We start from the raw sequence: 21,120 nt of genomic DNA, 5'->3' as shown, positions 1-21,120 counted from the left end.
GAGATATAGAAAGAAAGTAGTCTTACTAACCAGTTTGTTTTTATCCATTCAAAGACAAGTATATTTGTTTGTAGGTGTATCAAATAATATGTGATAATCAACACTGTGTTTGTTACCTTTATATCGCTGCTGTATGCCACTCATTGGATGAGATAAACTCCATGCACCGTATCTCATCCAATGAAAAGCATACAACAGCAATATAAAAGGTGGGCATTTCCCAGCCTGAGGCTTGTTTCTTACTCCATCATAGACATTTAAAATTTTGATGTAAAATTTTTTCCTATGAACTTTTTTACTATTCTTGTCTAAGGAAGAAGTTATTCCTTATCTCGAAGTCAAGATGATACTACCTTATTTCATTCTAGGATTTTTAAAGTTTTATTTTTGATATTTCTGGTCTATAAAAGTATGGAAACTTTTCTTATATTTTTAGGATAAATAATTGCATGTTTATTTCTTTTCTAATTTATATAAGCAAGGTAAATATTGCGTAGTAGTTCTGTTGGGATATTTTTATGGAATATATTTTAAATGTCTTTAGTTTATTAGATTAATGATACTAAATACTATTTGTTTTTCTTTCCTAGATTAGAAATCATTTTTCAATCCCACTTTATGTTTATGAAGGGTATACGTTATTGGGAATGGCTTCACCTGGAAATGAATTTAACATACCATTAGCATCTTACCGGTGATTCTTCTTTATCTATTTGTTTGCTCTATGCCTCTTATAGAATTTTTAGTTTCTGATTTGGTAAGGATATCTGTCTTTAAATTACCAAGCTTTGATCAAATCTTTCCTGTTAATATCGCATCCTAGAAGTTTTTAAAAAAGAAATATTTAATTTAATGTATTTATTTTATACCATATAGATTACTTATGCTTTACCAGTAAATACAGTTATTACATGCTTGCAATATAGCCACCATAACCATAATCAGATACAGGGTAGGGCAAAAGAGGTTTACAGTTGTGAGTATGCAAAATACAGAGTTTATTCTTGTATTATTATTTATTAATTACTGTATTAGTTTCCATACAAACAACTATAAACCTACTTTTGCCCCACCCTATATATTCACAGTTTTTATAAAATATCTAATTGTGCATGATTGGTAGTTTCTGGATTTATATATACTATTATGAAGTGATATTTACTTTTCAAAGGTTTTGTAATAGACTATTTTGGAATTTTTTTAGAATACAAAATATTTTCTCTTATTACACATTTATCTGTTGGTTATTTTAGAATTTTAATCAATCTTAAATATTCAAAGTAATTTGATTAAACTTGATATAAAATCTTAAATTAAGAAAGGATATATTAAAATTCTAACAAAATACTAATGATGGGCTACTTTCATAATTACCGGTTTAATATCATAACAAATAAGTATTATTGTTCAGGATAGTTAATTTGGAATTGAAATTTTAAAACAAGGGAAAATGGAGATTTTGGAGTATAATACCTTCCTCAGAATGAGTATCATAGTTGTCTGAGGCACCATTCAGAGCACATACTAGACATGGACACTTAGACCTCTGTTACAGAAGGATGGAGGCAAAATTACAAGCAGTGTTTAAATATCCTCTGTTCATCCTGACCCATGCCTAAGAGTTCAAGACTGGATCACTAATGTTTAGAAGACAATCTAGCAGTTCGAGGCACATATTTTCAGCTATTAGACTTGCTCACCCTAGTAAATATTCTATTGTTTTGACCTCTTGACTGTGATGAGTATTTTATTGCTTAATTTGAACTTGCTGTATTTTATTGCTTAATATGAACTTGCTGAGGGAAAGTATTATATATTATTCAGAGAACAACAATAAAATTGTTATTTACAGTACCTGACCTCGTTCTAGAGAGGATTATGGGTGGGTTATAAAGACTAAAGATAGCATATAAGATATGTTTAAAAATTTCTGTGAAAAACTTTAAGTTCATTTTGTCTTTGGATAATAAATGTTAATGGCATTATGTTTTATTTTTAATAAATTATTGCTATATATTTTGTGACTATTCATAGAAAAATTAGGCCATTAGAGTATCTTTACACTTTTTGTTCAAGGCTAAATGTTAATTTGTTACATGGAAGTTAATCAGTCTTTATTAGAATTATTAGTAACTAACCAGCTTGGATTTCACATTAGGTACTCTCTTAATCCAATGCTTAGATGTAGGTATAGTAACATTTAAGAAATGAGGTTTTATTAACAAATAGCTGTCTTTAATTGTAGAATTTACATATACTGATTCTTCAATTTAATTCATTTAACAGACATTTATCAAGTGTTTTTGTTGAGTGTAAGGCACTGCTGTGGGATAACAAGATGAATTGGCCTGGCTATTCCCCTTGGGAGATTGATATATTATGCAAATACAGAAGGTAGAAAGTGATAGGTTGCAGAGAGTTACAGAAAGAGTTGTTGCAGAAAACTGTGGAAAACGAAGAAGAGATTACCTGCATGAATTGTAGGTAAAATGTAGTAATGTGGAAATTAGCCAAGAAGGGCAATCTTAAGTACGAGAAATTACATGAACCAAAGATAAGGAAACATAAAAACAAAGGGTTTGTATAGGTCTACAAAGAATAGTTGGGATTGGGTTGGAGTGTAGTGTGCATGTTGGAAGATTAAATTTGAAAGATAGTTTTAAGTTCACATTGAGGTAGTTGCTCCCTCATTTTCTTGCACCCATTTATATAAATTTTATCTTCATCTTTAATGTCATCTGTTTCTTCCTCTCCCTCAGAACATTTGGTGTTCTTCCATTTTAAAACCATTCACTCCATCAGCTCTTCTCATCTAGAACCTTTTGTTATTGATCAGTATTCTCTCATGTTTTCTCTTCATTTATTTCTTAAACTTTTCTTTCACTTTTCATATTTCCCTACTTCAAGTCTTCCCTGCAGAACAAAGCTTTTTGGGACAATTGTCACTTCTGCAGAACACTGCAGCCACTATAGAAAGAGTTATGTGTGTGTCGGGAGAAGGAAGAGTCTAATATTATCTTAGAGTCCAGAGTACCAGTAGCTGGAAGTTCCTGGTAAAGGACACACAGAGCAGTAGATTTGGAGGGTTCAGAGTTCATTCTAGCAAGTTTAAGGCACCATCAGACATCATTACAGAAATATGTGTAGATACTCAAAACTTTAGGGCTAGAGCTTAGGAAAATAATTAGGGCTGGAGATAGTATTGACAGCTGTTCATCTGTAAGGAATAGTGTCATAATTATTGATTAGTTTTACAAGTATAAAAATATTTCTTAATTGGACACAACTTAGGTTTAAAAAGTTGTTAAAGCTAAAATATAGTTGAAATTTAAACAAAGACTGTGATATTTAAATTCGTAGATTAATCATATGTTATGCCTAGTGATTTTGTCACTATCTTCTTGTAATCACTTGCCCAACATTTTAATGAAGTTAAGTATCTGTTGATAGCTTTCATTTCATTAATCTTGAAAAGCTGGTGGTTAATTTTTTCCATAGAAATACTTTTTCATTTAGGAACTCATTCGTGACATGTACTTCTATTAGGACTACATATCCAGGAAAGCCAACTTCTTTAAGTTAAACGAACAAGTCACACACAGATAGCTGTATATGTTTGCTTTTCATATATGACCTATATGATCATGTATTTTCTGTAAGAAATCACTTATTGTAAGCATACTTATTTCAATTTATTTTTCAGTTACTGTTGACATATATTAGTCTCTGGTGTACAAAATAGTGATTAGACACTTATATACCTTACGAAGTATCACTCCAATAAGTCTAGTACTCACATGACACCGTACATAGTTCATTGTAAACACACATTTAAGACAGTAAGTTTGTAAGAAAAATATTCTCTTAAAAGCTAAATAACTTCATTAGTTTCCTGGAAGTTAAGATGAAGGTATCTATTGTCTGTCTTACCTATCTCAAAGAATGTGAAAGTATAAAAACGTATTACAATAGTATGGAGGGAGGTCATTTCATTGTTCTAAAGCTGTAATCATATAACTTCATATGTTTTCTTTTCAGTCATTTCCGTGTATATTTTTTAACCTTTTGTACAGATCACTCCTTTCTCTGAAGCCAGAAGACGAGGAATATCAAATGTGTGAAGCAATTGACTTCGAAGAGATTATAAAAAATGAAGGCACTTTTCTAAAGAAGAAATGTAACCCTATAAACCCTTCTATGAAACCATTTATTATTAATATTGTCCCAGAAAAAGATAATTTGACATCCCTGTCAGTATACTCAGAAGATGGTTGGGACTTACCATACATAATACATTTGTGGCCACCTATCCTACTCCGAAATCTTCTTCCTTACAAAATGGCTTATTATATAGAGGTACACTGGAATTTTATTAAATGTCTTTGTGTCTTTGATTTTGTAGCTTTAGTTATTTAAAATTATGAACAATAAATGTTTTACAGTTCTAATAAAAATTATGATACTAGTGATAGTAATTTAAATGGAAAGGAAATGTTTCAATCATATTGTATATAAAATAGATTAAAAATATTTTCCATTGATTTACCTTTGAAATTTGGCTACTAAGTTGAATATAAATTACATACACAAATGTGATATGTCATTTAGAAAATAGAAATAATAACAATTGCCAGTAATCACATCATCTGAAGGTAGCACTTCAGATGAAAATATTTTAGTTTTAGAATATACATTTTTCTATATTTTCTGTGCATGTACATTTCCTATATCCTACATTAAAAAGGCAGATTCTAACTTTTGAAACAAGTTTGAGAATTAGTATTAAATAATATTCAAGTACTAGACTGAAATGGAAAAACCCTGCTACATTATATTATATTGTTCTCATGGTAGTTCTCTAAATGGATTTTATGCCCTATAAAGATGCTTTTTCTTTTAAATACTGTTTTAACAAATTAGGATTTTAATAATATATTTGCCAATCTTATCAAATATAAGAAAGGTCTTTATTGTAATCTATTAATTATTGTTTTTGTTGTAGCCTGTTGGGATTTACTATATGTATACACTTTTTGATAATTGTGGGGGGGCGTGAAGTTAACATATCTATGATTTAAGAATATCTGTTTTTCCTTATGGTTGGCAGATATCCTAAGAATTTGCACTTTGCTGTAGATTTGAGATTTAAACCTACCTCTATCCCCACTATATGTCTTTAGGCAAGTTATATTGTCTTTCTAAATCATGTATCCTAGTTAATGAAATGGGGATAATAATAAAACTTGCATGATTGGGATATGGGGAAGGTCAAATTAGATGATGTATGTAAAGGATTTAGCACCGTGCCTGAAGACACACGATTGCCATTTATTTACCTAACACCACCACCACCACCACTGTTCTGTTTTGTGGATATTAACATGTCAGGTGCCAATAACTTAAATTACTTTTGCTTTAACTAATTTAAAATCTTAAGATGAAGAGATTTCTATATTAAAACAACAGGAAGGAACCAGGTTAGAGATGTGGGAAAAACTAGTGAATTACTCAGACGTACTGTGTTCCATTTTCATAGAACTTTTAGTTTGATGCTTTTGGGGATCACATTCTGTTTGCTAGTTTCCAAAGGGTACGACCAATTTTTAGAAAGACAATTTAGCTGCGGTATGGAGAAGGGATTAAAGGAGACAAGAGCAGTTAGGAGACAAAGTGAGAGGTCACAGTGATATGAGCTAAGGTAATAGAAGTGTGGGTAGAGAGAAATGAATAGTTTTGAGAGATATATAAGATGCAGTATTATAAACAATAATTGGAAATGCGTGATGAGGAATTGTGAAAAATCAGGAATGGGAGTTAGTAGGGATTGCTTATTTTGGATTACCATCAGTGTTCTCATGCATTTTTCATTATTTTTTAGTTTTCAAAACGAAAATCTCTAATGGATAAGATTTTTAAAGTGTTTTACTAGTTATAGTGTATTATAATGTTTATTAGTTCCAGCAGAGTTTCAAATTACATCATTTAGTTTTATCCTAATAATAGTCCTTTGAAGTCAATCATTTAGACCATTTTACAAATACGATAACTCGTATCTCAAGTAATTTACAGAAGTTCGTATAGTTGTCAGAGTTAGAACTTGACTATATAAGTCTTCCAACTTGTTCAGACAGAAGTATATTTCAGAAGCATTTTGTATAGCATTTGGAATCATTAAACAGAATTTTTTGGCATATTATTCTGAAACATTAAAAAATTTACTATATATTTTTTTATTTCAGGGGGATGAATATAGAGTTTTCACTCTAAATGAAGGATCTTCGGCCCATATTTGTACTGTAAAATTGGATAAAGCCAAGCTACATTTAAAATTACTTGACTATCTTAATCATGATTGGAAAAGTGAATATCATATAAAACCTAATCAACAAGATATTAGTTTCATCAGTTTTACCTGTGTAACGGAAATAGAAAAGACTGAGTTAGATATTGCTATCCATGTGACTTATAATCCTGGCCAGACAGTTGTGGCATTTCATAGTCCTTATTGGATGGTCAATAAAACTGGTCGAATGTTACAATATAAAGCTGATGGAATTCATCGAAAGCATCCACCTAATTATAAAATGCCAGTTCTCTTTTCTTTTCAGCCAAAGCACTTTTTTAATAACAATAAGGTATGTAAAGTTTTTTAACTTTCATTTTTTTAGCTATCACTCCTTTTTATATTTTAGAATCTTGAAGAATAAAATATTATGAAACAGGTAGAAATAACATTTGTGAACTATTGGATGTTATAAAGATTAGAATTTCATATTGGGAAAGGTTTAGTGCATTAAAAATGTATCAATTTAAGTTGGAATTTTGAAAGATACTTCAATTGTAATATCTTTGAAATATTTTTTCCTAGGTTCAGCTTATGGTAACTGATAGTGAATTGTCAGATCAGTTTTCAATTGATACTGTTGGTAGTCATGGAGCTGTTAAATGTAAAGGCCTGAAAATGGAATATCAAGTGAGTTCATTCTGTGCTCATCAAGAAACTTTTACTTAAACTGTGTCTATTGACTACTTAATTTTAAAGGATGCTATGATAATGTAACAGTTTTTGAAATATTAATGTTTTTTCCTTAGGTTGGTGTCACTATAGACCTCAGCAGTTTTAACATTACCAGAATTGTGACATTTACCCCTTTTTATGTGATCGAAAACAAAAGCAAGTGTCGTATTTTAGTGGCTGAAGAGGGAAATGATAAATGGCTCTCTCTTGATTTGGAGCAGGTGGGTAGATGAATTTCAGTAAAGTAGCTCTTTGGATTTTTATTTTCCCTTGAAGCTAGGTAACTGAAATTACTATGTAATGTTTTAACTTTCCATCCCCCTAATTTTGTTTCAGTTCCATGAACATTTATTATTTGTACCAAGCACTAGATACTTTATTAAAATCCAAACCTTGCCATTGAGGGATACATTTCTTGATAAGGGAGGTAAACATTTAGCAGTTATTAACCAAATGGGGTCAAATAGAGCAGTAGAAGACTAGATAAGGTATAAATGCAGGAAAGCAAAGGAAATTATTTATTCTCTTCAGGAAGCTATTAGGAATGCCTTTAAATAATAGACTAAGCCATTATTTTAAGAAGATGGTAGTGACTTAGGAGTAAAATATTTCTTTTACTCCATCTTTAGCTATTTTTTTTTTTAAATAGATCTTTATTAATTTCAGAGAGAGGAAGGGAGAGGGAGAGCGAGAGAGAGAAACATCAATGATGAGAGAGTCATTGGTTGATCCCGCAACCCGGGCATGTGCCCTAACCAGGAATTCAACCCCAATTGCCTGGATCCAGGTCGATGCTCAACCGCTGAGCCACACCTGGCTGGGCACCTTTAGCTATTAAACCTCTAGATAAGAGCTTTCTGAAGGACTGCCTGAGGTTGATAGAATATTTTACTTTTAAAGAAATTTTATTGTAGATATGTTAGGATTATAAGAGAAATGTTTCCTGTTTTTATTCACTGTTCTTGCTTTTAAGCCATCCTTCTGGAATCACTCTTCTTGACCTATATCCTTGAGAATTTCCTTTAGTTCTGGTTTTGGAGGAAAATTCCATCAGTGTATGTTTATCCATACACTTTTACCATCATCTTTCTTTTATGATACTTTTTCTTGATAATGAATTCTGTTTTTCTCAGCATATTGTATATTTTACTCCACTGGTGTTTGGCTTCCATTTTTGTTGAAAATTTGGCCGTGGTTCTGTCATTTCTTTGGAGGTCATCTTTCTTCTTCCTTAGCTGCCTTCAGTCTTCTCTTCATGTTTGCTGTTCTACAGTCATGCTACTGCTTATCTACATGTAGGTTCCTTTTATATATCCTGCTCGAGATGCCTTACTGCTAGATATGTGGGTTAGTGATTTTTCATACTTTCTGTAAAATTTGCAACTATTGTCTCTTTAATATTGTCTCTCCCCTGTTCTTCCATTTTCTCCTTCTGAGCCTTTAATCAGACATATTCTAGACTTGTATATTCTATACTCTATCTCTCTTAATATCTTTTTCATATTTTCCAAATGTATAACTCTGTGCTGCAATCTGGATACATTCTACATATATATTTTCCATAATTTTTTACTTTTACTGTGTCTAAACTACTATTTAAGCCTTCAACTCAGTTTTTTATTTGAATAATTATATTTCTCATTTCCAGAAGCTCCACTTTTTTCAAGTCTGCCTGTTAATTCATTCTTTCAGCATATACTTACTGTGTACTTCTGTGTGCTTTGCCATAGTTACATCTGTTAACAAAACCACAAGTCTCTGGCCTCATGTATTTTATATTTCAGTGGAGATGTAGGGAAACATTAAATTAATAATACCATGATCAATTAGTAAAATATATAATATGTTTACAGATGACAGATATATTGGGGGAAAGGAAATAAGACAGGTAAAGGAGTATTAAGAGTTATAACAAGCAAGGGGTGAGCTATAAATTACATAAGATGGTCAAGGATAGGACTCGTTGAGGTCACATTTGAACAGACTTGGAGGAAATGTGAGAGGTGGCAATTGTCAGGAGCTCAGCTGAGCTGAAGCTTAGCTGCCTGGTATTGGAGTAGTTCATAAAGACAACAAACCAAAATGAATATAACAATCAAGCCTTTAATCACTTTACTGAGATAGTATAAGCAAGAAGCTAAACTGGAGAAAGCCCCAACTCCCCCTGTTCCATTTTTCCTATGGAACAGCATTGGTCAGCGGTCAGGTGGATCAGCACAGACGGGGTTGTGTCGGGGGAGCCTGAACAAAAGGCTCTTACAGTTTCATGGGCCTGGGGGATGGGGAAACATGAGGAAAAGGCTAGGAGTGGAGAAGCACTGAGTCAGAGTAGAGAGTAAGTGTCTTCAAGGTTTCCCCTCTCACCTTGATAAAGAGGCTTTGCAGAGGTTCCTGAGGAAGGCCCTATAAAAGGTCTCTGAATAAAGGTGCCTGGGGCAGGAATGCAGATACCTGTAAGAGCCTGGCTGGAGGTAGGGCTGAGCCCTTGACAATGCACTGTGCTGGGTGCACACCTAGGCTGGTATGGGGAGGACAGCTTTTCCCTGTGAGGCCTGCCAGGTAAAGTAGCCTTCGTAATTGACTGTGCTCTAACCTGAAAAATGACACACAGCTTTTTAGCCAGAAGCTGGGCACCTCAGCAATGTGGATATCTGGCAAAGAGCATTAGAGACAGAAACAACAGCCAGGGTAGGTGCCCTACGGTAGGAGAATATTTGGCATGTTTGAGGGATAGCCGAAGTGGCCAGTATTAATGGAAGGAGGAAAAGTAACCGAGAAGAAGGTATAATGATGAAGGGTAATCATGCAGAACTTTCTGAGCCACTGCAAGGATTTTAGTTTTTGCTTTGAGTGAAATGGAGAGCTGTTGGAGGGTTTTGAATGGTGATTAAACATAATATGCTCTCAATAAATATTCGTTGAATGAACATTTATTTTTGCAAATGTTCCATATGTGCTCTAAGCCTATGTATTCTTGGTTTGTTGGATGTAGAGCTCTCTATATATCTAGTTGCTAAGATTACAACTGCAGCTTTGCTTAGCTTTATAGATTTTCTAAGTATATCTTTTCCCATACTTTTATTTACAACATTTCTATGCCTTGATTTATGTGTCTATTGCTAATAACATTATTGGGCCTTATCTTTTTAAAAACCTAACCTATAGCCTCTGTCCTTCAGCAGGTAGTTTATATTTCCATTAATTGCAATTACAACTGCATAACAACTTATTTTTTATCTTACTCTCTATTTTATTTTCAATTTCAATCTTTCTTAAGATATCTTTTCTTTTTTGTTTGGTTGGTTCTTTTAAAATCATCTTTTATTTTCAATTACAGTTGACACACATCATTATATTAGTTTCAGATGTACACCCCAGTGACCAGACATTACATAACTTAGTAAGTAATCACCCCAGTAAGTCCCACACCCATCCAGCACCATACCTAGTTATTAGAATATTATTGACTATATTCCCTATACTGTACTTTACATCCCCATGATATCTTCTCTTTGCTAGTTTAAAAGTTCTGCATTTTAATTTTGGCTTATTGTGGCCAGCCTTACCTTAAGATTTATATTCATGATTATTACCTATGTAGATTTGTTAAACTTATCTGTATCTCTATTTTCCCAGTACAAAAGACAAGTACTTTCCTACTTTCTCTAGTTCAAGGGATGAAACACATAATATTTTAAAAAGATATACAGTGTATCTTACTGAACATAAAAACATATATTGTTAAGGCAAGGCTACCAGAAGATAGCAGGCTAGGGGATGTTCAGAGAGCACATCAGTTACTCGTGGGAAGTACACTTGGCTTAGTATTGCTGCTCTTTTGACACATCCAGGTAAGTTTCTGCGAGGTTGCAAGAAACTCCGAGGGGAACCTTCTTAAGCCTCTTGCAGCCTTAACTATGTTCCATGTCTAGTTCTGTTTATCACCTTTTATGGTTGAATAAAACTGACTCTAACATGTCAGCTCTGCTACATTGTCCCGGGCCATGTGGTAATCAGGCATCACACATGAACAGTCTCGCTGAGATACGTGAAGTCTCCAGCCCGACCAGGGCCTACAGACAGGTTTGCTTCTCCATCCTGTTCTTTTAGCTCTTTTCTGCCCAGAGCCCTTTGTTGTCTTCTCTCTGGGCACACCGACTGTCTCCTGTTCTTTTAGTTTGGTTTCCAGATCACTGATGTCCAGGTTGTTTTTAAGTTTTTGAGCCTATTTCCTCCTCTGAATATATCTTTTACTTTTTTACCCTTATTTGACTTCCCTGACTCTGGATTTAGCACGTGTCTGGAGTCAGCATTTGTGTGTACTTTGATTACTGCTTAATTACCAAGTGATGCCCACAACCTGACTGTGATTTTTAGTCACTGAATGTACCCTTGTTTTAAACCAGTCACTTGCTTCCCAGCTCTCTGCACAGCTTACTTGCTGATTTTGTAATTCTGCTGTAGATCTGGACCATATTAATATCTCTGCTTATTAAAGCTTTTCAACTTACTACCCATTACTGCTTGTATTCCTGTTGCTCACAACTGGCAACCCATCTCTAATACTTAGATAATTTTAGCTGTTTAGGTGAACAACCCAATAACCAGAGCATTGTTGAAAGAGATTTTTTGTAATTTTATTTTAAGTCTACTCTAATGGGTTAATTAAAATGATAAAGGTCTTTATGATGCAACCTGCTTCAAAAAAATAAATGTATGTAATCTATGTTTTAGTGTATCCCCTTTTGGCCTCAGGATGCTTCAAACAAACTTCTTATTCAAGTTGAAAGAAGTGAAGGCCCTCCCAAAAAGATACATTTGAACAAGCAAGAAAATTGTATTTTATTGCGTCTGGATAATGAGGTAATTTGTGTGTGTGTGTGTGTGTGTGTGTGTGTGTGTGTGTGTGAGAGAGAGAGAGAGAGAGAGAGAGAGATTAGAGAAGCTAATGTTACTAGTATTTAATTCTTTTTGTATCAAATAATCTTCTCATGATTTTTTTCCTTCCACCAAAAATGAACAAAGATTTCTTTTTGTGAAGGGAAACAGTCATGAAACAATTTAATCATTATACAGAAAGTTAGTTGAAGTGCCTAGAATATACACCTGGAATTTGACTCATCTATACATAATAATTGAGAGCATTGTTTCCCAGACATGCTGTATAAAATTAAAAAAAATATGTTACAAATAGTTTTATTATTAAATGTTGTTAGTTAATATTCTTTGGGAAATGATCACATTAGAGAATATTTTCTTTTCCTTTTTTCTAGCTGGGAGGTATTATAGCAGAAGTTAATTTGGCAGAGCATTCTACAGTTATTACATTTTCAGATTATCATGATGGAGCAGCTACATTCCTGTTAATAAATCATACCAAGAATGACATTATTGAATATAAGCAAAGGTAAGATTATCACAAATACAGTGTCCCCTGATTTGAGCAAAGTCTAAGTGATGAGACACTGACTTTATGATTTCTTAAGACACTGACAGTGGCATTTGGGCTATATAAGACAGTGTTCTCTTTTTTAACAAAATGTATACTGAAGTATGTAGGGGTAAAACTGACTTCATATCTATACTTTTATTAAATTGATATGTAATGTATCAGTTTCAGGTATACAACATAATGATTTGATACTTGTATATATGGCAGAAGATCACCACAAATCTTGTTAACATCCATCACCATACAAAGTTACAATTTTTTTTTCTTGTGATGAAAACTTTTAAGATTTACTCTCTCAGCAGTGAAAGAAAATACAGTATTACTAACTATAGTCACCATACTGTACATTACATCCCCGTGACTTATTTATTTTATAATTGGAAGCTTGTACTTTTTGACCACCTTCACCCATTTTGTCTACCCCCCAACCCTGCCTCCGAGAGCCACCCATCTGTTCTCTGTATCTATAAGTTTGGGTTTTGTTTGTTTGTTTTCTGTTTTGTTTTGTGTTTTGTTTTGTTTTTAGATTTCACATATAAGTGAGATCATATGGCATTTGTCTTTCTTTGACTTACTTCACTTATCATAATGCCCTTGAGGTCCATCCATGTTGTCTCATATGACAAGATTTTCTTTTGTTTTATGACTGAATAATATTTCATTGTATCCATATACCAACATTTTGTTTATCCATTCTTCATCATTGGGCACTTAGATTGTTTCCAGATCTAGGCAATTGTATATAATGTGGCAGTGAACATAGGGTCACATATATCTTTTTGAGTTAGTGTTTTCACTTTATTTTTATTTTTATAAATACCTAGAACTGGAATTGCTGAATCATATGGTAGTAGTTTCATTTTTAATTTTTTGAGAACGTCCATACTGTTTTCTATAGTGTCTATACCAAGTTACATTCCCACTGAGCAGTACACAGGGTATATTTTTCTCTCCACAGCCTTGTCAATAATTATTTATTTTCTTGTTTTTTGTTTTGTTTTGTTTTGATTTATTTATAATAGCCATTCTAACAGGTGTAAAGTGATATTGTGATTTTTATTTTCATTTTCCTGATGATTAGTGATAATGATCATCTTTCATATGTCTGTTGGACATGTATGTGTCTTCTTTTAATTTACTTTAAAATCCTCAGAAAAAGAAAAATGCAAGAACTGAAACAAGTATAGCAGAAGCTTGATTGTTGTGGGATCCTGTGAGAAAAATGTCAGAGTTTATCATAAGAATTTTGTCTGTTTTTCAAATTTTTTATATATTTAATGAAGATAACATAAATATTGAAACTTTAGTTTTTTTGTTTTTGTTTTTCCAAACAATACATACCATCTTGCTGAGGTGTGTGGGAAAGGACTGCTACATTTTTAAACTTCCCTAAAGACTATATTTTTATCTTGATATTTCAGGACTACTACTAACATCATTTGTTTCATTTACTGTGATGTCATATCTTTGTAGAAACTCTACAGTTTATGTAACTTTATATTCCTGTACTTATGGGTCCTGGGCTGTCTTGAAATTATTTTGTCTGCTCTTTTTAGTTTGCTTTCATCTGTCACTTATTAGTGGGCCCACATTTATCAGTGCACTGATGCTTTCCTTCCACCGCTAAATGACACTTCTAATCATTGATTAAATGGACATTGAGTGAGGCCCTCAAGGCTGGCAAATACCTAGAACTCCTATTTGTCCATCAGTTCTCTCATCTGGAAGATGCTGAGGGAGAGGAAAGCCTATTTTTTATGATAATCTATATTATAAAAATAATAAATTGGTTGATTAAAACTGACAGAAACAAATAGAAGTGATTTCTCAATTGCCCTTCAATCCATGTACCTCGAATAATCGTTCCCAAATAGCATTCACAGAATAAGACTGTCAAAAAATGACTTAAGTGATTATTTTCTCAGTTCTCTCAAAGGTGATGCATAGCTGGTAACATCATAAATACATAGGAGCTAAATTAATTCTTTATATACTACTGATGATGTAGTATGTCATAGCTTAATTTCTGACATGTGGTTGAGCCTAGCTGAGGGTCAGGCAGCTCAGTCTTTTCTTGGCCTTGACCTTGCTTTTTTTTTTTTTTTTAAATTCTCACCTGAGGATATTTTTTCCATTGCTTTTCAGAGAGAGTGGGAGGGGGGAGAGAAACGTTGATGTGAGAGAGACACATAGATTGGTTGTCTACTGCACGCGCCCTGAGCAGGGCAGGAGATCGAGCCTGCAACTGAGATACATGCCATTGGCCGGAATTAACCCAGGACCCCTCAGTCCCCTGGTCGACTCTCTAACCACTGAGCCAAACCGGCTAGGGCAGCAATTTTTTAATAGTACAATTCATATATAAAGTTTTTAGAAGTTTTTAGATTGTTGTAATTGTAAAAGTAAGGGATAAGGGAGTAACTAGAATATGATCTTGTGTTGAAATTCTGAAACAAAAAAATTACAGTCTTAATGGAAATTTATAAAATTAGCAGTTTATTATAATCTGCAAGCATGAACACTGGATTTGGATTTAGAATTATTTAAAGTAGTTATTAAATCAAGGATCTGATTGAATTGAGTCCTAGGTATCAGTGCTCTCCAAGTCTTTACTTCAGCATAGACTTCTCTTGAGTTTCAGGCTGCCACCTACTCCTAAGTAGCACACAAGAACCTCAAGTGATTCAAAGCTGATCTCATTTGTGCTGCAAAATCTCTTCCATACCCTTCGTGAATGGCAGTGTCAGTTACTCCTGTCATCCTAGGTTTGTCCTGCCTCACACACCAACGGGTTAAACTCTTTATTTTTTTTCACATCATCTCCTTTAATCTCCTGTTGTTTCAGGCTCCTAGCAGTTCTTACCTATTTGAGTAGATTTTTGATTTTTATCTCTGGCCTTATCTCTAGTAAATCCTCTGTTTGCCACTAGAGGTAGGTTTTCAAAAATACTAAGTATAATCATCTCTCTTTCCTGTTTAAAGTTCAGTGACTTCATTTCTTTTAAAATAAAATAGTATGTTTCCAGCCTACCTTACTAAATATTTCTCTTTCTGTTGCATAACTCTTAACCTGTACTTAAGACCAACTGAAGTCTTTGTTTCCTGAATGCTCTGGGTCCTTCCATGTGTTTTTACCTTATAAGGTGTTGATTTCTTCTAGAAAAACTGCACTTCCATCTGAGCCCTTCCATCGCCACCTTTTCTAAAACACCTATTGCACCTTGGTATGTGTAAATTAAGGCACTTGGCACATTGTATTACCATTTTCTTGTGAGTCTGGGACTTGTACATACACAAAGATAACATTCTGAGGATTATGATTAGTTTTTATTTTATCATCTCAACATATTTACATTGGTATTTTTTCATGAAAAATATAAGAAATGTAGGTGTTTTATCTCCTCTGGTTTTCCTTCCCTTAGCATTTTTGTTGTTAATATGGTTGTTAATTGTTTCCTGCATATAAAAATATTAGCTGCCAAATTTTTTTAATTCTATAGAAAAACTGTGAGAAAACTATAATTTCTGGAATGCCAACATTGCCGACATATGATGCATTTCTTTTCACAGCATTTTACTTCTCTCTGCCTATCTTTCTGAATCTCTTGTTTTTAACAGTTATTGTGAGGATGTAAATTTGTTTCTGAAACAATTTTTAATGACTGCATGATATTCCATTATTTAGAGTCGCTATCAACTGAATACTATTATTCAGAATTCTATTTATAAATTTATAAACTTAGACACTGTTTATTTTTTAATAAAGATCTTTAACCCATTTGTAATCCCTATAACAACTAATATATGATTCATTGCCATATTTTTTTTGTAATATGGGTTATTTTCTTCCAGTGATGTTTGGAAAATACACATTGTGTTTCTGTTCTAGATAATTACTTTTTTGTTCTTGAAGATTTTGATGCCTTTTAAATTTTGAGAGTGCTAACTTACCCATGAAAAATTTGGAACATTTTGGGTTTTTTTGGTTTTTGTTATTTTTTTTACAAACGTCTGGTTTCTTATAGATGTAATTTGGGATTTTGACCCAGGTTAATATAAAATGGTTAGTTTTTCAAATATATGTTTATCCAAGGTTTTGGGGGGCATTTGTATTGATTTATAACATATTAACAAGTTGATTTTTTGACTGGTATAGTTGCTTACTATTTCTACATCTCAGTTCCCAAATTTTTGTTTTGAATCATCTCTGGCTTGGTTGGAAAAAAGTCTTTGAGTTAGTTTTTCAGTAAGGCTTTGTGGATAATATGTTATGCTATTGCTATTTGAAACTATCTCATTCTGCAAATTAATGACAATTTGACATAACATTTTAAGTTTTAACCTTTTTCCTTAAAATTGCTCCATTGTTTTCTGGCATTCAGTATTATAGAAAAGTGTGAAACCCATCTTATTTTAGTTACTTTGTGGGTAACTTTAATTTTCCTAGATGTTTATAGACTGTTTTCTTAAAATTTAAATATTTTACAAAGATATGTCTAGGATGGTATTCTGTTGTTACAAGTTTTGTCTGACACCCAATGAAGTCTTTTAATCTGGAAGATCAACTTTTTCAGTTCGCGAAAGTTATATTTTATTATTTCTTTGTAACTTCTCCAATTTTTTTTTTTTTTTATCCTGGGAATCATTTTGTGAGTTGACTGAATTTCTTATAATTTCTTATAATTCTGTATCTTATTACTTTAAAAATTCATTGAGCTGTATTGTTTAGCCAGACCAAACCAATACTTAGGAAAGGGTTACCAACTAAGTTAAATTATGTCAGATTCAGTAAGATAGACAAAAATAAAGTAATTGAAATAATTTTCTTTCATAACTAATTTGTATTAACACAAAAGTTGAAAAAGTAGTTTGAAAGACTTGAAGACCTTTATTTCCTATGCAGGACATTATTTTCTTAGAAAACCTCTTTTCCGTTGTATAAGGAAAAACTTCCAGTCTACTTTTATTTTATTATATTATTTATTTATTGTATCTTTATTGATTTGAGAGAGAGGAAAGGAAAGGGAGAGAGAGAGAGAGAAACATCAGTGATGAGAGAGTCATTGATCGGCTGCCTCCTGCACACCCCCGACTGGGGATCGAGCCCACAACCCGGGCATGTGCCCTGCTGGGGAATCGAACCCACGATCGCCTGATCCTCGGTCAATGCTCAACCGCTGAGCCACGCCCGGCCGGGCCAGTCTAATTTTAATCAGAGCTATTATAAATCTCTAAATTAATGGACTTAGAATGAATGAAGTATTATTTTGGGTTCTTTATTGTTATACTTGCACTTAATTTAATGCTGTTAATGTTTTTACTGTTTGTGTCAGTTCTCTCAGTGAAATAGAAGATTCTCTCCCTCCTGGAAAAGCAGTACTTTATACCTGGGCCGATCCAGTGGGCTCTCGGAAGCTGAAGTGGAGCTGTGGAAAGAACCAGGGGGAAGTGACGCAGAAGGATGTATGTATTGGACTGATTACCATGGTGTTCTCAGCAGCTTGCTTTGTTGTTTTTAACAGTATTCTTTTTCAGCCTTGCTAGTTTTAAGTCTTGTCTTATGTGTACACTTCTAAAAGAAACTGCCAAAGAATTTAAAAGCCGTATTCAAACTGTAACTTAACCAAAAATGTTTAAAACTAGAAGTAGTCTTATTTCGTCTACATCATTATTTGCTTCCATTATGTTATAAAGGTAAATTGTGCTTAGGGAGGTGCTTTCAGCCTTGACCTCAAACAGATACACTCTTCATTGATGGTCGTCTTGGGTCATTTTCACTTCTGTGAGGTACATCTAGGGATCTTCTAACTAAAGCAAGCTATTACTGATTTTTTTCACAATGATAAAGTTACACATAAATATTTTCCAGTAACATTTTCAATGGCTTTCAGAAATTGTTTCGTTAAAATTTTATTTGTCTTTTAAGATACGTCTTAATTTGACCCCAGTTCCAATGTCTTTTTTATTTGATCTGTTGGTTAGTACTTTTGCATATTTATGTCATAATGATAGTTGAATTTTATAAAGCTAAATCTGAAATCCACTACAAAATATTAGAAAGACTTTAGAAATACTTGAAAATAAATTATTCTTATTTCTCAGTGTAGTTTTACTGCTGTAATCTTATATTAGAAAGAATTATAGGTAACATAACTGTTCCTAGATATTGATTTTATGGTAATAACTCCAGTATTTAATTTCAGTGGATTATAACATGAATGTGTACTGTATATTAAAATTTCTTCTTAATCAGAATATTTACTTAACTAGAAATCCATGGATGACTGTTAATTATTAGAATTTGCTATATTTATCTTGCCATTGAACCTCAAGACCCTGATATCAGCACAATGCTTATCTATAAGGACTTCCTGCAGAATTATTCACCTATGGTGAATATCCGTGTTTTGTAGAGCATGAATTGAGATGTCAGATATGCTTTATCCTACTTAATTCATCTCTGTAAGGAAATATGAATTTTTGACTGAAAACGTAACACAACACATTGGTTAGTCTTAGAATAAAGGAGCGAGAAAACAATACTCTGTGTTATTGATAAGCCTACACAGGAAGACTATTTAATTAGATTGTATCAAGATAGTAAATAAAAGAATAATTGATGTGTCTTCCTAACTAATAACTTTATAATAATCATAGCAGAAGCTAATATAAAATGATTCGAATTATGTAAATTTCCAATGTTACACATACTTTAATTCATTTAGCTTATTCGACCCTATGAAGGAAGTGCCATTATTCTTCTCATTTTTTAAATGTGAATTCTAGATTTCATGCTGGTTGGTACCAAACTCTTAATTTTTTATTTTTTGGTGGTTTTATTTTAGGATATGATGACAGCTATAAATTTGGGGAAAAAGACTGTTTATTTAGTTTCATTCTTTGAAGGCTTACAACGCATTATTTTATTCACTGAAGATCCAAAGGTATTTAAAGTGACATATGAAAATGAGAAAGCAGAATTAGCAGAGCAAGAAATTGTGTTGGCATTACAAGATGTTGGACTTTCTCTCGTCAACAATTACACAAAGCAAGAAGTAGCCTATATTGGCATTACAAGGTTAGACGCATTAAAATTTGGATAAATATAAATGATGAGTTTTTTATCATCAAGAATGGTGATTGTACAATCTAAAATAATTTAGTTTGTAACTTCTTTGGATTAGCCATTGATACTAAGGTAATGCTGATTTAAAAATGCTTGTGAAAGTTCTTTTCCCTTTGAGATAAAGATATATAAAAAATCTAATTTATAAATCCCTCTTTATGTTCATTCTCTCATCTCTCTAAAAAGTTATATTTATTCAACTTATCAAAAGTATACTTTATTTAACATGTTATAAGGTCATCCTACCACAATGCAGGGTACATTGTAGATGCTCCTTAAATAGTTGTTCAAGGAATAAAGATAATTACATTCTAATTTGACCTTTGCACTTTAAGATCTAATAAGGTAATACTATATTATTCCCCATATAAGTCACCACTAGTAAAACTCTTTTCTTTCTCTATGCCCTTAATATTCCTATTCATAAACACTTAAAGTAAAATTAATTTATGCCTATTAGTGCCTGATTTGAGAACATTTCTGGATTCCAGTCGATATAACCAGGATAATGTAGTTTCAGTCCTTTAACTTAAACTCTTAAATAAATAAATGTATGTCTGTATGTGTGTGTATATATATGATATATAATACAGATTTAAATTTGTTTTTTTCTGTAAATGCTTCTAGAAACGTTCCTGACTCTTCATTGAAAGGGATCCATTTTAAAAGGAATATTAAAAACTAGTTTCTTAAAAATATTTATTGTTCTTTAAAAATGTGTTTATTATTTAAACAAAAATGTCAAATAGACAACAGATTTTAAGCCTGTTAAATCTGTTATGGGCTATGTCCTATGCTATGGTATGAATGCAGGTGGAAATAATACATAGTTCCTACCTTTTTTAAAATTAAGTGAATATAAATTTTGGAAGGAATAAACAAATAGAGGACTTAAGTAAAATTAAATAACTGACATACTAAAATAGAAAGTGTAAAGTAACTTTAGAATGTGGATAGATTTTTAAATTCTATATTTAATTATTTTAGCAATTTTTCGGTGAATTAGATTTGTTCCATTCACTCTCTCATTCTCCTAGATTGTTTCACATGCTGTCTCTTTTTAAACCCCTCTCTCCATTCATTGCCTTGCATCCCATTTCACCGAGAAAACTGAAGCAATCAAAAAGGAACTTTCAAAGACCCACCCCCAGTATCAGCTTCCTACTCCCCAGCATTCATTACCGGCGTGCTGTGCTGACATACTTCCTTGCAGTTATCATAGCTACATCATGTTCACATATTTATTTAGTTAGTTAGTTAGTTATTTTTTTAAATATATCTGTATTGATTTCAGAGAAAGGAAAGGAGAGGGAGAGAGAGAGATAGAAGCATCAATGATGAGAGAGTCACTGATAGAGCCTGCAACCCGGGCATGTGCCCTGACCGGGAATCGAACCCCGATCGCCTGGATCCCAGGTCGACGCTCAACTGCTGAGCCACGCCCAGCTGGGCATGTTCACATATTTAAACAAATTCTTCTGCTTTTGCATTGTATTCTGTTCCCTCTTACCTCTTGAGACCCTG

The 21,120-nt window shown here is 32.8% G+C and overlaps 1 protein-coding gene across 3 annotated transcripts in view; it reads left to right on the top strand.

The window, feature by feature from the left end:
- VPS13A (vacuolar protein sorting 13 homolog A) overlaps positions 1-21,120 on the top strand; it is a 159,541-nt gene that overhangs the window by 96,352 nt on the left and 42,069 nt on the right. For all 3 annotated transcript variants that reach the window (XM_081152259.1, XM_081152260.1, XM_081152261.1), the window contains exons 46-54: positions 591-694; positions 4,074-4,356; positions 6,240-6,635; positions 6,869-6,973; positions 7,093-7,239; positions 11,753-11,881; positions 12,292-12,425; positions 17,804-17,933; positions 19,316-19,548. In XM_081152259.1, the coding sequence (XP_081008385.1) occupies positions 591-694; positions 4,074-4,356; positions 6,240-6,635; positions 6,869-6,973; positions 7,093-7,239; positions 11,753-11,881; positions 12,292-12,425; positions 17,804-17,933; positions 19,316-19,548 (1,661 nt within the window). The remainder of the gene's footprint in view (positions 1-590; positions 695-4,073; positions 4,357-6,239; positions 6,636-6,868; positions 6,974-7,092; positions 7,240-11,752; positions 11,882-12,291; positions 12,426-17,803; positions 17,934-19,315; positions 19,549-21,120) is intronic.

This window comes from Miniopterus schreibersii (assembly GCF_964146895.1).
Source record: "Miniopterus schreibersii genome assembly, chromosome: 11".
Taxonomy (NCBI): domain Eukaryota; kingdom Metazoa; phylum Chordata; class Mammalia; order Chiroptera; family Miniopteridae; genus Miniopterus; species Miniopterus schreibersii.
Note: the sequence above shows the minus strand (reverse complement) of the source record. Positions and strands in the feature narration are given on the sequence as shown.